Consider the following 18329-nt stretch of genomic DNA (forward strand, 5'->3'; position numbering starts at 1 on the left):
CACTCCTGCTCTGTCTCCCTCTTCCACTTTTAAGGACCTTTGTGATTACATTGGGCCCACCTAGATAATCCCAGATAAAAATCCCTGTTTTAAGATCAGATGGTTAGCAGTCTTAATTCCCTTCACCATGTAACTTAACATACTCACGGGTTCCAGGGATTAGGACATGGTCTTATTTCAAAGGAGGGTACTGTTCTGCCTACCATAACCTGCTCTATCATTTCACGTGTTTATCTGCATCCTGTATTTCCTATTAAGCGATAGTTAGACGATTCAGGCTCTACTTTAAGCAGCAGTAGTGTTGTATTCTTCCATGATGTCTGGTTGTCTCTCTTTGGGAAATGTTTGCAGCCATTGATGATTATCGCCCAGATCCTTGGATCTATTAGACTTTGGAAAAGGTTGATATTCCAATTCTATTGTAGTTACATAAAGAGAAACTGGCCTCATCAACTCTTTGGTTACCCTGAGGTTAAACAGTGTACATATGATAGGCAGGATAATGCTTGACTCTCTTGACCAGTTTTCAAAATCATGAGCATCTTCAAAGGAGGCCAGTGAAGGATGTTTGGTGTTTGGGTATCATTATGAAGTTATGGATTTAACGTATTTGTATATCAATAGGTTGCAGTTATTGTCATTATCAGTGTCCAAATTACCTAGAGAAAGAAGGAACACCTTCTGGTTAGCTTCTGAGTTCTATTGACAGATGTCTTTGGCAGCTTTCAGGCATTCTGGCATGACAAGATATTCCAGGTTCATCTTGTACATTTCCTACCTTTTCTCTGTGGAGCTTTGGCTCCTTTTGGTATTTAGCGACCAGAATCTGGACATTAGGTGTGCCTGTCACTACTGCGTTGGTCATTATTTTCAGGTTTTTTGTAGACAGAGCTTGGAGTTATGTTTTTTTAAAGATAAAATACACTGTAAGTTCGTATTGATACTTCCAACTCAGATTCAGTACTACAGAGTTCTTATTTATTGGTTGATGTATTTTTTAATAAAATTTTCTGTACTTGCTGCTTCTCAAAAGAAAAGCACCACAGAAGTGTTCCTGTGGGTTAAATTAATCTGTACTAGGAAGCCAGCCAGGACTGGGAAAGCTGTGCACAAAAAGCAGTAATCCCCAGCACGTAGGGATTTACAGTGAAATAGTGCCAGAGCTGAAAGGGGCCTTAAAGAGCATGGGGTTCAGTGGTGCCCATACCTGGAGGTACATCAGAATTAGCTAGAAGCTTTTCCAAATAAAATTTCCTGACCCAAGATCCATAAGATCAGGATCTGCAGGGTAGGACCTGGGTATCTATTTTTATTAAAGTTATTTCTGAGGAAACGAATGTTTCAATGTGTTCGGAATCTATCTAAGGTGTCCATGAGGATGCTAATACTTCCAGAAATCCTTTAGCACTCAACTGATGTTTAGATAGGTTAAAGGCTTTGGCTGAGATCCCGCAGCCAAGGCAGAACCAAAGCTCTACAGTTCAGGGCCGCGCTACTCGGACACGGGCCTCGTGATATGCCCATGGTACACCTCCTTGGCTTGAAAAGTGGTGCCACCAGTGTGCGTCGTGGTAGATGTCTGTCACCTCACTGTGACTTGAGATCTGTGTAGTGCTTGCCGTCTTGTAGCACTTTTATGTTGAGATCTGCTATCGTATTTTGGAACATAGCCCAGGTAACCACAGTGCAAAGGACAAGCTAAGTAGGATCTGGAATTGCAGCTTGACCCAGTGAGGGCAAGAGAGGGGGGAATCTAGAGCGTGTTCTAGAAGGAAGACCAGTCCCACAGGAAAAGCAGAGAAATTGCTCTCAAAGAGGTCCTATATAGGACTAGGACATCCTAAAAGGTGAGCAAGCAGAGCATCCAGAATGCAGGCATGTTTCTGAGATGCGGGCAGCAGGGGCCAGTTCTTCCACCAGGTATCATGGCTCTAATACCAGGGCAGGGCAGGGTTTCAGCCTCTGGAGGGAAACTGACAAAAGCAAGGCAGGTCCTTAGATAAACGGAGCACAGTTCCTAGTCTACTGGAGAGGCAAAGGACACGATTAATTTTAATGAGAGGGGAAGAACCAAACTCTTGGTTGGGTACTATGGAGTGCTTTCCAAAACAGGGGATGTGCCCAGGGACCAGGCTCCAGAGACCTGGAGGAGAAAATCCTTGGAACCTGGAGACCCAGGCAGAAGGGGTCCCTAGACCAGCAGCCGAGCCACCTTCCGTTAAGATCACCCAATAATTTTAGCCACTTTGCCCACCAGACATTGGGCAGCACTCAGATATTTCCTAGACCTTTTGCTAAGAAATGCAAAGGTGGGACTACCATTGGGCTGTCATCGTGGGTGCTGGGAATCAGACAGGATAGGCAGAGATGAGCTATTAGACTGGGAACCATACTTGGAATGAGGAAAGAAGCAAGCTTTACCTGATGATGTCGAGTCCAGGAGTGTTGGGATATATTCTACCAATACCTTAAACTCACTGACTCACTGGTGGGATGTTAGAGATACTATGTTGCACAGGCACGAAAACCCAGACCCTCCTGCTGCGCCACAGGGAGGCATCATGGGCACAGAAGAGTGCAGGCACTGGAAGCAGATTGCGTAAGTTCAGATCCCACCCCCTCCACGTACTACCAAATGACTTAATTTCTCACCACCTCAGTTCCCTCATCTGTAAAACAGAGATGCTACCAGACGTGTCAGCTTTATAGACATGCTGTGCGTGTTAAAGGATGATGTAGGCAAAGCACTGAGCACAGAGCCTAGACCATCCTGAGTGATCAGTAAGTGTTAGCTATTGTTTCTCCTCTTGTTATTGTCATCAGTAGTTCTCATTGTCACCTCCCTTCCCACCAGTACTGTATCTGGACAGATGGGCTGAATGCGCTGCTGGGGAAAGATATGATGAGTGACCTGACGAGGAATGACTTGGACACGCTGCTCAGCATGGAAATCAAGCTCCGCCTCCTGGACCTGGAAAACATTCAGATCCCCGACGCACCTCCACCCATCCCCAAGGAGCCCAGCAACTATGACTTTGTCTATGACTGTAACTGAAGCGCTCGGGGCCCAGAAGCTCCCCCTCCAAAACTGGAAGAGCTAGCTAACAGGAGAGAAGAATGAAAACGCTCCCATGCCTTGGAATCCACTGTGGTAGAGGAAAGCTGTGGTCCACGTTTCCTTTGGCCCCAACGCCTCTAGCCCCGGCGTCTTCCTGCCCCTCCCTGGCGTCCTGCTCACCGCCCTGATTCCATTTCTAGACTCTGATGCTTTAGGTCACCTCCCGTTGCTGCAGCCTAAGGTGGGAGAAAAGCAAAACCCACCGCCAGTAAGAGAGCCAGAGGGCCCTTCCATCTTCATCCCAGCAGGCAAGCCCTCCCCTCCTGGAGGCTGAAAGCCAGCAGCACCAGACCGCCCCCAAACCTACAGCCAGACCCAGGGGTGTGCCCGAGGCCTGTGTCTGGAAGAAACAGTCTAGCTGCTTGAGAAGACCAAACACCTCCTCGTTCCCCTGCTCTCTAGAGTCCGCTCACACCACCACTTCCATGTGAATTGAAATCTGCTTCCAAACCCCCTCCCTCCCACATCCCGGCCTTTGCCTGCCCTGTTCCTCTCTGGTCCCAAGAGCAACAGCAGAAGCTTCTTCCTAGTTCTTCCCAGGGCTGGGTCTCCACAGTCCGTGGGTCCCATGGCCACTTCACGTCTGCCCTGTGACTGCGACCACCCTTCCTGCCTCCCAGCTAGTCTTGGCTTTCCTCTCCCTGCCCCAGCCCAGACCTGCCCTCTTCATTGCCACACACCCTTCCAGCGCCTTAGCTGAAAGCACAAATGGTGAAACCAGTCCCCTTGCTCCATCTCTAATGTACTAAATCTAAAAGCCCCGATGAGAGGCAGTTGCTTATCGAAGGGTTTGGTGGTCCTTCTCCTGGTGGTTCTGCTGAGCACAGGTTTCCACAGGATGGTCAAATATCCAAGTTTACATCGTTGTAATTATTACAGGTATTGACAGTTTGCAAGGGTTCAGGGTTGTTGGTTTGGGGGGGGATGGGTTATGTTTTTTTGGTTATTTTTTTTCTTTGCTTTGTTTTTGTACAAAAGAGTCTAACATTTTTTGCCAAACAGATATATATTTAATGAAAAGAAAAGATACATAAAGGTGTGTACTTTCCAGGGTTTTGTTTTTTTTTTTTAATTATTTGAATCCTAAACCTCTTCCTGAGAATAACATTCCCCTAAACATGCTGTGGAATAAAATTAATTGTGATGAGTTGTGGGGCCGGTGTTTTGATTTGGTCATTTAGGTTCTTGCTGCCCAGGCATGAGCATCATCTGTGAGCTTGTCAGAAATGCAGAATCTTAAACCTCACCCCAGCCCTGCAGGGTCAGGGGACGCACGTGCATATTCAGGTTGGAAAAGCACTGGCCTAGGGGACTCCTGACCATTGCTGTGTCACCATAGGCTCTGCATATCAGTAAAGAATGATCCTTCTAAGAAGACCACCTCAAGTCATCTAAAAAAAATCAGACCCACTGTGTAATAATACGATCTATTCATTTTACACTGTTGCCTCCTGACGGTGACTTTCTCTCTTATTTTTTCTTCCTTACCATTATATAATTTATGGAACTGACCAAATGAAACACATCACACTTTGAAGTACAGTGAGCAAAGGAAAAGAGTGCAGACCCAGAGACCAGAAATCAGTCAAGCCAGAACTAAATGAATCTAACTAGGAATTAATGAAATATGGGTAAGAGCCCAGCAAAGGATTTTTCTGAGGTTAGTTCCATTGGAGGCATATCTGGATCATGAACTCCAAGGGCTGGAAGGGGTATCAGAAAGGTCCCAGTGATGCAGAATTTATCGCACAAGCCACTCTCGACTCTCAATAGAAGTGTTAGATGCCTCCAGGTCACTGCTGTTTATTGTTACCCAGATGTGCGATTACAAATTGTCCTGGGTTGAGATGATATTACAGGAAAGAAAGGGAAAAAAAGACCTCCTTTATAACCCACAGTAATTCCCAAGCGATTATGCTTTACATCAGCGCACTCACACCTGAGTGTCAAGTTGATACTTCCTTTACATTAAGCTTTGGTGATATTAACATGTATGTCCTTCATGTCAGGAGTGTTTATTCATCCACCCATCATCCTGATAAAATGATAAACGTTAGGTAAAAGAAAGCAGACAGAGTCATACCGTTTTTTACTTAGGAATTACCTGACTCCATCCGTGAACAGGGGAATTCTCTGGACCGAGATATCTGAGGTCCTGGGACACTGAGTTTAAGAGATTGATCGTCCTATGACCCTTGCTAGGAAGAACAAGCCCTTCTCTGTTCTGTTGCTCCTGCTTTGGTGTGTTAAATAGAAACTAACCCTTTCAGGGCTATTAAAGCATTCTGCTTCATCCCTGTAGACCCCCCTCTCGAGGACTTGAGGTCCTGAGAGTGTGACATCATTCCTTCATTTTGTGGTAATATGGTACAGGGTTGCCGTCCACATTTGCCCACCTCATCTTCTCAGCCTAGGCTGCCTAATGCAACTTTCCCAGCCAGTGGGCTTCCCACAGCCAGCTCAGCTCCCGTCGCCACAGGTTTCTAAGCTTGGACAAATCAGCCAAAGCCAAGGGAGCACTGGAGGAGGAGGCCAGTTTTGTCGTGAAGCCTAAGCTGCATCCTCCAATTCAGCTTTACCTGAAATAAAACTGGTCACTGAATTTTAATCCACTGATATTTTAATTCCTCTCATTCTTATTCAGAACCTATAGGGGAAGGGGTAATTAACTGGCACTCTCAAACACAAAAGTGACCAAGGGCAGGAAAATCTGATGATTATTGCAGAAGAAAAAGTGCAAGGCTGAATGTTCCTTGAGTCTATTTGCAAATCCATTCTAAACCACCTTCCAACTAGCAACTCAAGCATTTCCTACTTACCTGCTTTTATAATGAACTGAGCAGTTGTACCATTGACATACATGCCTTTTATCGATTTTGTCTTAGTTATGAAATCTTTAACTTAAACCTTTAACTTACTATAAACCTTTAGCTTAAAGGAAATAAAATATTCCTATGATAAACAAAAACATGCTTAGAGCTAGACACTAGGAATGCAACAAGAATAAAATTTGTAAAATCGGGGAGGTTATAATCAAATAATTTAGTCGAATATAAAACCAAATAATTGCAACACAGTGTGGAAATGATATTATATAACTGTGTACAACACAGAGTAGTAGAAAGGAGGTCATGCTCAACACGCTTGAAAGTGGGGTAAGGGAAACCAAGAGAGGAGTAGAAACTTGAATTAGGTCTTGAAAGAGAGAAGCTGTTTGCCACGCAAGAGATAAACATTCCAAGTAGAGCAAAACATACAAACAGAGCCTGGAGGCAGGAAAACTGGTGACTATTCCAGAATCTGTAAAACATTCAGTGTGGCCAGTATGTAGGATGGATATGAGAGGGGAAGGGAGAGAAGACTGCAGAGGGTGTAAGAGGCACGAATCATGAAAATCCTGAGATGGTTGGCCAGGGATTTTACTTGAGGGCAAAAGAGTGTAGTCAGAGGAGTGATGTCAGATTTGCCATTCAGAAATATCACAAAGACAAAATACCCATGTGAGGGAAAGATCAGTGTGGGAGAAATGGAAAGAAGAGGTATTAGCAAGAAGGTCATTGACATAGTCCCAAGCAAGAACCATTTGAGCCAGACTTTGGTATAAACGATGGGAAAGGGGAGGAGAGTAAAGCCATCAGACAGCAGAGTTAGCTGCCTTTTTAGTGAAGGAGAGAGAAGAATGTCAATGACTCCTGAGTTTCTGGAATGGGTGAGTAAGCAGATAACAAGGCTGTTACCTAAAATCAGGAAGAGAGGAGAAATGGGAGATTTTAGAAATAAAAGTGAGGGGAGATCATGAGACAGCTTGTTGGACTTCTCCAATCAAAGAAATGGAAGCCAAACCTCATTCTAAAATGGAAATCTCATGACTTGAGAAACCTGTGGATGAGGGGCCTGGAAATTGTCATCGCTCAGTAAGTAAATCCCCTCCCATCCCTTTGGTCCCCCGTCCATGCCCTCTCCTTCCCTCACGTCCTCTCCTTTCCTTGATGGTAACACAGTGGTTGAATGATCTTTAGTATAGTTCAACTATATGGCATGTTTCAACCAATTCAGCCTGTTTTATGAAAAAGGAAAATAATAAGCAAAGGAAAGGAAGAAAGGAGAAAAATTTTAATTTGAACATACTCTTGAAATAAATATTTGAGGTAACTTGCAATAAAACCACAATTTAAAATAAACTTGGGGGGGTGGGTGGGTGGGTGAAGGATATATGGTATAATTCTATATGAAAATATAGTTATACCCTATATTTTTCTTTTAATGGAATTACATTTTTTTCTGACAGTAAAATGAATGTTAAATGTTTTTAATTAGAACACACCCAAATGAAGGAAGGAAATAATACCAGAAACATGATGTGTAGTTGATATACTTGAACATTAAATCTGGGCTTCCCGGAAGCCAATGTAGATAAGGAAGCATTTTTTAAATTAAATTTCTATCACCTCATAAGCAAATATCCTTTCCCAGGCACCAAATCTCAGAAAGGACATGCTATTAAAAGCACATAACACCTTCAATAAACACTTCTTAGTAGGTGCTATTTGTCTGCCACTCTGTTTTGCTAATGAAAAGAGTTACCCCCCCACCCCGAAGCCCCTTGAGGGATGGAAGCAAACAGGTACCAGAGAAGGGGCGTTCTGAATGCTAGAGTCAGTTTAGGGACAAAGTATAGAAGAATCAGAAGAGGAGTCTGGAAGTCGAGCAACCAAGGAAAGCTTGGCCAGAGAAAGAGGTTCAGGAATGCACCGGGTGGGTCCAGGGCTAGGAGAGGTGCTGGGCACAGACAAGCAGGATGCAGGAACTGAATCCCCTTGCACTTTCATCAGGCACTCACTATGCACCGTGCACAGGGCACAGGGATACAAAAGTAAACAAGTGACTCGGCCTTCTAGAGTCTCATAGCCTAGGACAGGAAAGACAGACAAATAAACGCAATCCAGAGCTAAAAGGATCTTAGTGTAGAGAACACTGAGCTAGCACACGGAGCAGGAAGTGACTTCTTCTGCCTGGAGGGAAGTGAGGCCTGAGAGAGGGTTGGAAGGATGAGCAGGAAGCCACCAGGTGACAAGGGAAAGAAGGCCAGGCTCACTTCTACTCACCCTTCAGGTCCCAGTATGATCATTGTTTTCCCTGGACATCAAAGTCAAGGTTGGGGGGAGGCTCCGGCTCTGTGTTCCCAGAGCCACTTTTACTTACGGTCATTGAGCTTTCACTGTCTTCCTCACTTTCTGGGAACCCTATGAGAGAGGGCATCTGGCTAGCTGTTCTCACCACTTTCATGCCCTACCCTGAGCCCAGTGCCAGGCACCTAACTGCACTCCATCAACTCTTTCTAAGAGAATTGATCAAGGGCTTTTCTGGAAGGGGTAACAGCATGAGGCAATAGAAAGAGGAAATGGGTTATGGCTGGAACAGACATGAGTGTGGGAGAGAGAAAAGTAGGAGATAATCTTGGAAAAGAGAGTGAGGACCTTGAATGGCAGACCAAGAAGTTGGAACTATATTTTCTACGTGGCCGGGGCCACTACCATAGATACTTAGGTGAAGGGAGTAACCTGATTTGCATTTTAAGATCACCACTTTCATACTGACAGCAGCACAAAAGGCAAGTTGAGCAAGAGTGCGTCCAGGGGCAGGGAGACCAGGCTAAACATGTTTCCAAGGTGCCTCACTCTTATTTTTTAAATTTCTTTTCTTCTATTTATGTAAGTGCAATATCACTATTCGGCAAATGCAGCAGTTAACACCTTACTGGAAGAAGTGACTTGGCCAAAACAGAAGTGGTCAAACTAGGATTTGAATCCAGGTTCTCTGGTTCCAGCTTCTCCTTCTTAATTCCTTTTGCAAGCCATTTTATTTATTTATTTGTTTGTTTATTATTGAATTGCCATTGGCATACAATATTATATGTTTTCAGTGTACACCATAGTGATTTGATATTTTTTCTACATTAAGAAATGATCACCACAATAAGTCTAGTTGCCATCTGTCACATACAGAGTTATTACAATATTATTATTATTTTTATTATTTTTTTTGCAGTAATTGGGCCTCTCACTGTTGTGGCCTCTCCCGCCGCGGAGCACAGGCTCCGGACGCGCAGGCTCAGCGGCCATGGCTCACGGGCCCAGCCGCTCCGCGGCATGTGGGATCTTCCCGGACGGGGGCACGAACCTGTGTCCCCTGCATTGGCAGGCGGACTCTCAACCACTGCGCCACCAGGGAAACCCTACAATATTATTGACTCTGTTCCCTATGCTGTATATTACATCCCGTGACTTATTTATTTTACAGCTGCAAGTAAAGGTGCCTCACTTTTAAGAAGGCTGAGCTTATCAATCAATCAGTCAATCAAATTACTAGGATCAAACTGAGTTCAGAAAAGAATATATGTGTGTGCTGTAAAAGAGGTGAAATGATCATCACTGCAAAGACAGAAAAATTAAAAGCAAAAGGATGTATAATTGAAGCCTAATGTATAAATACAAAAATAGAAACAAGGCCAGATCTTTCCCAGATTGCCTGAACAAACAAAATCTGGACAAATGCTGGTTATAAGATATCTGCCTAAAATAAAATGACACAGAATAATTGAAAATACAGAGGTGAGCATGATATACCAGCAAACACAAAGTCACAGTTTCACATGAGGAGAAGAGATGGCAGGAGGGGAGAAAATAAATATCAGGAAAGTAAAATGAAGATTAAAAATCTATGGAAAAAGAAAGTAACTTTGTAATACTCTCTAACATTGATATAATTTACCATGTTGATATGACTGATGAGAATATCTAGTGTCACTGCTAACCGGTAAAGGGCTTTCACCAGAACCTGACCTAGCTGACACCCTGATCCTGGACTTCCAGGCTCTAGAACTATGAGAAATTTCTGTCCTTTATAAGCCACCCAGTCAGTGGTATTTTGTTATAGAAGCCTGAACAGATTAAGACACATGGTTTGTAGCTCACCTTCAATAAATAAACTCTGGTTTGATGGTGTTCCACTTAAAATGTCACTTGAAATGAATCACAGTTTTCTAAAACTGTGACAGTCCAGCAAACAAGACCTTACTGAATTTGCAGAGAATTTTTGCATAATTAAACCTTAAGAACACAATCGATTTTTATTTCATTTTACTTCATTTCATTTCACTTCATTTCATTTTGGAACCAGGTAGTACTATTGACCAAAAAGTCTAAGAGATTTAGCAAGGTCTGATGCTACTAAATATAATTTTTAAAAACAAAAGCACAAAATATGATAGCAGAAAACCACATACGAGAAAGAGAGAGAGAAAAAATGAGAATGTACATGTATGTTGAGGAAAAGCCTAACTTTGGAGCAATATCATGGTTGCACAGTTGTTAAGAAAATATAAGCTGTGAAGTCCTGTGCCAAATTCCAGTTCCAGTGCTTGCTAGCTGTGTGACCTAGTTATTTCCTGGTTTGTAAAATTTTGTCTATACAATTCTTTTATAACAACTATTGAAAGATTATATTAAATAATGTTTATAGGTTTCATGGGACAGTGTCTTGAGTACAGTAAATACTCAAAAAATTGTAAATAGTAAATACTCACAGCTAGACTTTTCTGATGCCAAAAAGTCAAACACGTCCACTTGAATCCCTTTGAGTCTGAGAATTGGGCCACACTCTAACCCTCTTCCCAGGCTAGTTGCTAACCATGTGGATCTTGTTGTACCCTTCACACTTTGCCCTCATGAATTACTACTGTCTTATTTCCACCATTCAGATCTTACCCCCACTCTCCTGTATGGTAGTAGTGGATGTTGAACAAGTGGGCCAGACCCTGGGTGTTACCTGCACAACCAGGATCGGTGGCCCAATCTGCAGGAATAGAGCTAAAGTGGAAACTAAGTCAACATGAAGGAGCCAGGCAGAACCAGCAACAGCAAGGTTGGAAGCCAAGGGGTATTCCATGTGGCACCAGGAATAAAGGGGAACTCTCTGTATCTACCTTTATTGGACATGAGAAGTGTGGTGCCTGTGTGCTTCTGGCTGCCATGTACTGACCACCTGGTTGGCAGGCATTGTGCAACACGTTTTCCTTGCAGTACATCATTTTCCTCTCCAGGGGGCTGGTATTGTTACCTATTTCACAGATGAGAAATCCAAAGCTCAGAGAGTTTAGATCACTCCCCAAGGTAACATAGTAAGGAAAGAGTTGAATCTGGGGCTTTCTCTGACACAATGCCCTCTACTGACTCAAAAGGACAATGTGTGGTGGACCCCTTCACCTTCTGATGCTTATGGTATACAGTTTTTTGAACCTAAATTTGGGACTTCACGTTTCTCTCCTGGATGAGGAGAAGCAGGTCATTGCATTTTGCTCGTGGAATCTCTTATCTCTGAAACATGAAGCTTCTCTAGAAGCTTCTCTTAGGAGATGCGCACCATACACCAGCTTGCTGAAGGTCCTGCCATTGCTGTCATGGTCCCTCAGCCCGTGCATCACCTGCTCAGCCTCACACCTGAGCAGGTTCTCTCCAGCTGCATCAGTTCTCCTAGACTTTCCACCAAGGGTGTGTAATGCCTTATTCTGGTCATAAGTTGTAAGAGAACTTTCACACTGTTCTTAAACTTCCCTACATGGCTTGATTGATTTATCTTGGATTCTCCAACTCTTCTCTTCCTGGTCCACCTCTCTCTCTTATAGTTGTTCTCAGTTAAGTTTTTTTTAATCAGCTACCTCCCCATTTCCTTTGGGATCATTGTGGTCCTTGAAAGCTGCCAGGGTAGCTCTTTAAGGTTAGATTCCAAAGTACATGCCCAGAATTTATGAGGAATCCCTCCAAATACAAAAGAGAGCTGCCTGTTTGCTTTTTCAGTGAGTGCCATCCGATCACTCCCTATGACAAGGAGCATCTGTGGTTTTTCCTATAAAATAGCTTTCCAGCACTTTCCCCATTACAGACTAGTGGCCCTTTGAGAAGTGAGACCATTCCTTCACAAGACTGGGTTTTGCATTTTCCTGTTTACATTTGGAAAAGAGCAATCTGCTATCACTGCAGAGTGCAGAGCAGAAGAGGGAGTAAGAGCCACTTTAGGAGTGGATTTCGTACCCCAGCAGAGCCTGCTGTGGGGCGGTATTGCTGCATTGGCACATTTGACAGTTTGTGCGGGTCTCCAAAGAGCAAGCACCCAAGGCTGATGCTGCCTCTGGACAGGAAGGTCAGGTCATGCCATCCCTCTGTCCTGTACTGGGCTATCTATTTCCCACACCCACTGTGAGAGGGGTGAGGAGAAATGAACAGGCATACATGCAATTTCGTTTGGCCAAAGTCATTTCAACATCTGTAAAGCAAACAAGAATTCATCCATCACCAAATAAAGTAATTATCGAAGCAGCTGTTACCCAGACATGACTCTCAGCTGGGGCAGTGGGAGAGCAATTTATCTCTTAGCAGCAGCTTGCCAACATCTAACTTGTGATTTATAGAGGAGGAGAAATCCTCAGAATATAAGGTTCAGGCAGATGTGTTGAAAATGGCTCTTCAAATTCTTTTGAAATTTTGTCTACTGTTATTCAACTCATAAAATACTCATAGCAAATTTGGAATATTCAGAAGCAAGTATACAGGGAAAAAAATGACTTCTAATCAAGATAACCACATCAATATTTTAATACATGCCCCTTCCAGGCATTTCTCCATCTGTTAGATAGATAGATAGTTAGATAGATAGATAGATAGATAGATAGATAGATAGATAGATAGATAGATAGATAGATAGAAGATAGATAGACACTCTGTAATTGAGAATATATCACATATTTATATGTATTTGTATCATCAACTGAATGGAATCAACCAGGGAAAATGAGTCTGTCCATACAACTCTGCCCTCATTGTAGCCAGGATTCCATGGGGTCTCATCCAGTGATCCTCCTTAGCTTTTTCTAATGTTTGGCATCTTATTTCACATGGCCACTCCCAGGACTTCTGGAAATGTCCCATGGTCAGTCTGGGCACCCTTAACTTCATATACTAGGATATCTCTCTATGTTTCCTGTATACATGCTTCTGTGTTTCTCAGTATCCAGTATGAACAGATGAGAAGGATAACAAACTTAAGTAAATCCCATATATCAAATGGGGAAAAGTTGAAGGAAATACTTCAAGTCAAAAGGAAATGAGATAATGCAGGATGTTAGAGAAACACAGAGCCCAACTTGAAGACCAAAGAGGAAAGAAATGCAGGCCACATCAGGCTGAATAGAACTCTTCTCCCTACACTCAGTAGTAAGAGCGATCCCATTTGGGTATTTTTCCCAACTCTCTTTCAAACCTTCTTTATGAGAAAGGAAGATATATCAGGCACATTCCTTACCTTCGAGGAACTCATGAAGAAGAATATATACCATCCTCTAGGGCCAGGTTTCTCAACCATGGCACTACTGACATTTAGGGCCAGTTAATCCTGTGTTATGTGGGGCTGTCCTGGGCTTTGTAGCATATTTAGCAGCACCCCTGGATTCTACCCACTAGATTCTAGTAGTACCTCTCTCCACTTCACCCCACCCCGACCAGCAAGTTGTGACAACCCAAAATGTCTCCAGATATTGCCAAATATCCCTTGAGGGGCAAAACTGAGATTCTCCCCAACTGAGAATCACTGAACTAGATATGGGGGATGGGGACGGGGGGATATCCTTCTGCTTGCTGACATCAAGCAAAATAATCCTATTTGCAAATCATTGGAAAATAATTCCAGCAGCAATGACCTTAGGGACATCAGGGCAGAGAGCACCCAGAGCCATTTGGGTTTGGGAAAGAGAAAGGAAATGAAAATGGATTCACATACCTCATTTATTTTAAACCTCTCAACAATCTTTCAAGGTAAGCTTTATTTGCTCACTTTACAGGTGAGAAAACCAAGACTCAGAGAGGATAAGTAACTGGCCCAGGACCACAGAGCAGGTAAGCAGAGTACTCCCCACTCCACAGTGCTGTATGCCGCCAAAAAATAAGAGTTCCTAGAGTTTGGAGAAAGGAAATCTTACAAATTCTAAATTTATACATTTAAAATCAGAAAACCTGGAGAATGAGGAGACGGGTCTGAAGGGAGGAAGGCTTGAGTGACTTCAAAACCTGAGTGACTCCAAAGAGAAGATTTTACCCACTTTGAAATGGTTTGTTTAGAATTACGTTGTCAGCAAAATTGTCGTCGCAATATTTTGTCTACTGATTGGGCCCTACAATTAAGCCTCCCTTGATGAAAGCCTCTTAAGGCTAATTTTAAATCTGATTACCGTCAGCATGACATCCACTTGGAGTTGCTTTTCAAACAAGCAGCAGTGTTTTCCTGGGGATGTCAGTGTCGGAATTTGTGGCCAGAAGTCTCTGCAGCCACATGTTCCCCTCCCACCCCTGTAACCCCCTCCAGACACTGTCAGTTCGCAGCATCTTAAACTCAAAGTGCCTTGATGCGAAGTAAGCTACAGCGCTTCTCTCAGGAGCCCAGAAATGCCGCGGTGTCTAAGCATTGGCCTGAATCAGAGAACAGAGGAAGATTGAGTATCTAATCAGATTAGTATGAGAAAAGGCTCTGGATCGCGCCGTCCCTTGACTTGAAACTTCTGTATTAATAGCAGTAATACGTGATTTGTGCCACGTCTGCTCCGTTGTGGAAGGATAAAGGCGAGGGGGATTGACACGGATTATTAAAAAGCCTCTCGGCCCCAAGCTTTCCACTGTCTCTGGTCCTTCTGGTCTTTCTTTGAATAAAACATATGTGAAGCAAGACAGAAACTCTGAAGACTGTCTCTTCAGACCCTCTTCAATCAGTGGAGAAGCTGACCGTCCACCTCTGCTGTTTAAGATGACACCACACTCAGAAAAGTGTGCCAAAGGGGGCAGCACCGGGCAGAGCCAGTGCTGTGGAATCAATTCTGGCATCTGTACATCTGCCTGGGTCCAGTGCTAACCAATCTTTTTTCTGACTCTCAATTTTCCCCGCCCTTTGAGATGGTACCCATCTCTGCAAACTACTGTTTTCATTAATTCCCAGCACCCAAGCAAGGAACATAAAATCCTTGCTTATCTCTTCAGACCCATCTCACTTACAGTGAGGGCTTGAAAAGTGCGGGGTTGATGAAGATAGAAGAGAGATTTGGGAGGTAGAAGAGGCAGCATCGGTGGCCAGCTGGGTGTGGGAGTGAACACGAGGGAGCAGTCCAGAGTGACCGTGAGGTGACTTGCTTCATTGATTAGGGCAATGGTTACACATTAAGCAGTAGAATGAACTCGGGGTGGGAGGAACACATCTGGGGGGAAGTTGGGTGACTCAGTTTAGGTCACGGAGGTTTGAGTACCCAGGGCCACCCCAGGACCCGTGCCGGGAGAGAAGACGAGCTCTCTCTGCCACAACCCCGGTTGCTCCAACAAGCTGGATCCCTGCTCCATTGTCTACACAGATTACAGAAGGTGGCCTAAAAGGAAATGGCAAGCCAGGGTGTTAAAGTAAGATTTTTGGCAGTGGGGGAAATAGGAGAAGAAGGAGGCTACTGGTTTCTTCCTTGCATTTGCAGACCCACCAAAAATTGACATTGACAAAAGGGACTCAGCCTTTACATTCTGCAATAGCATCTGGGCTGCAGCTCTGATCTCCAAGCTCAGTGGTGAAGACCTCAGTCTCGCAGCTAAAAGACACCTGCCTGGGGCCAGGAAGAGTCCACAGTCTCCCCCAGCAGCAATTTACTTGTTTGCTTATGCTTTTCATTGTTGATATTATTGTTGTTTTTAACATCTCAACTTTAAAATGGCTTTTTGTTATGTCATTTTGGTGTGTTTTTCCTCCTTTTGAAGTGTCTAGTCTTATCTACCTGCTTTCCCGTTCGATATTTGACCTTCTGAGCTCAAAGCCAGAGTTTCACTTTTTATTATTTTTCCTTGTTTTTATTTTTAACATTCTACCTTACATTACACTACATAAATTTGGATTCATTTTGATTTTCATTTTAGCATTTGAGCTGAAGGTGTTTAAATTTTTATCTCTAAAAATCCTTCCCTTTGCATCTGTTTGAATTTTTACTTTAATCATTTTATTGATTCATTTTTAAAATATTTTTTTCTTTTATTCATTTTCAAAGTTTCTACCCTTAAATTTTTAGTCCATCTCTCACAATCATTTTCTTACTAGGTTTTCTCTTTTTAATTTCCTTTTTTTATTTATTCTTAACATTAAGTCTGTCATTGCTCCCACTGTTTATTGTTGTTTTTGTTGTTGCATTAAGATTCTGGAAATAATTCCCCTATTTCCCATGCAAAACAGAGATTAGACGTCTTTTCCCTTCTAACAGTATACCTCCTTCCTTTCTGTCTGGCCCTGATAAATTTTTCCACATAGGTTTTTAGAAGTGAATTCTAATACAATCCTAAAATAAATTAGACATGCAAACACACACACACACACACACACCTCTTACCTTATAAAATGAAATCCCTTCCCAGTCAAGAAAGCTGCCTCTGCAGATGTACATCTGAAGATTTGGAATGATGTGTCACTTCACCACATTATAAGAAGCCATGGGATTTATAATCTTTGACTCCAAAGAATTCAAAGAACAATAGAAGAGAGGGATTTCAATGGTCTGCTCTGCAGACCACTTGCATCAGAATCTTCCAGGTTGTTTGTAAAACAACCTGGGTCCCATTTCCATTCTTAATAAGCTTCCCAGATGATCATTTACATTAAAGTTTGAGAACAACTGCTTTATTGTACTGAAATCTATCTATATCTACATATAGGTATATACAGAACCATTGAAGCTATTATGAATAATTGTTACTTCTGGGGAGTGAGACAGAATGGTGGGGCAAATATAACTTTTTAAATAATAAACATTTGCTACACTTACAGCAATAGTTTTAATTAAATAATTTTTAAAGTTATTACACACTCCTTTGGATATTTTCTTATGCTGTTGGAATCATACTTTAAGATAGAAAGTAGAACAAGTTACAAGTACATAGCCTCTAAAATACTGACACTGCCTCTCACTACATTAAGACAGGAGTTGGAATTCTGTGGAGTGCCACCATAGGAAATTCACCTGCTCTGGCCCTGCCATGCTCCTCTTCAAAGAACTGGAAACTAAACAAGGAGGGATGAGGTCGCCCAGTTTCTCTTCCTTCCCCTCCTTTCACTTAGCTTCCACGTGTCTACAGGATGGAGAGCAAACATTTGGCAAATTCACTGGTGCGAATGAGTGAGGCTGTCCTTGTTTTAACACTCCAACTACTTTCATTGTCCTATTTCCAAACATTTATTTACACAGCCCCATGCCACTTCTAGACAGATTTCCGGATCAAGTCTCCCCAGCTAACTTTAATTGGTCAAAGCCAAGAGCTTGTCAGTGTAGTCTTTAGGGATTTTAGCCAGGGTCAGGCCCTGAGCAACTGGGATAAGGATGGCAAGAAGACTGGAGAGGACAGGAAAAGAGGGAGGAGGCAGGAAATCTGCTATCACATACTTGGTGGACTACCTGGATTAGTGCCTGTGGCATGTCTGGCTCAATATTTATGAAATCCCGTTATCAGCATTTCTCTAAACTCCAGGGTATGTGTGTGGGGTTGGAGATGGGGTGAGCAGGTTGACTCCCTCAGACCCTGTGCCCAGAATCACTCCTGTGTGTTGAAAGGCCCTGCCTCCACCCCTCTTTGCTCTTCCCTTATAGCTTGGGCATTTAATTTGAGCAAGCATCTCTAATTCTCTCTTTAGGATAGATTCCAAGAAGTCAGATTACTAGGTCAAAGAGTAATCCTACTTTGAGAACCTTAATTTATGTCTATTCATTAGGCAAGTGTTAGGTTTTTCCCACTGGATGACCAATTATAGACAAACATTCTGTAACAGATATGTGTTTGTGGGCATATGAATAACAAATTATTAGAAATAGCAGAGCTTTAATGCTCTTCAATGTACATAACACTTGACTAGCCCCAATCTACTGATTGGTGGTCCACAAAGCCTTCAGTGATAATGCCATGCTCTATATGAAAGAAAAGTTCAAGATTTCTGACTCAGGATAGTCAAACTAATGTGGAATCTATAGTTTGAATGATCCAGAGAGGCTGTGTCAGCTAATCAATAACCTAAAGGATCCATGTGTCTTGATGGCTGTGGAAATGCAGGCTCATGCATATGATATGCCAACACTCCAGAGGATCTATCAAAATTGAGA

The 18329-nt window shown here is 42.9% G+C and overlaps 1 protein-coding gene across 3 annotated transcripts in view; it reads left to right on the plus strand.

The window, feature by feature from the left end:
- The window catches only part of ELMO1 (engulfment and cell motility 1), a 578694-nt gene extending 574425 nt beyond the window's left edge, over positions 1–4269 (plus strand). For all 3 annotated transcript variants that reach the window (XM_032642958.1, XM_032642959.1, XM_032642960.1), the window contains one exon: positions 2855–4269. In XM_032642958.1, the coding sequence (XP_032498849.1) occupies positions 2855–3055 (201 nt within the window). In that variant the 3' untranslated portion in view covers positions 3056–4269. The remainder of the gene's footprint in view (positions 1–2854) is intronic.
- Positions 4270–18329: the final 14060 nt, after the last annotated feature.

Source organism: Phocoena sinus, chromosome 9 (assembly GCF_008692025.1).
Source record: "Phocoena sinus isolate mPhoSin1 chromosome 9, mPhoSin1.pri, whole genome shotgun sequence".
Taxonomy (NCBI): Eukaryota; Metazoa; Chordata; class Mammalia; order Artiodactyla; family Phocoenidae; genus Phocoena; species Phocoena sinus.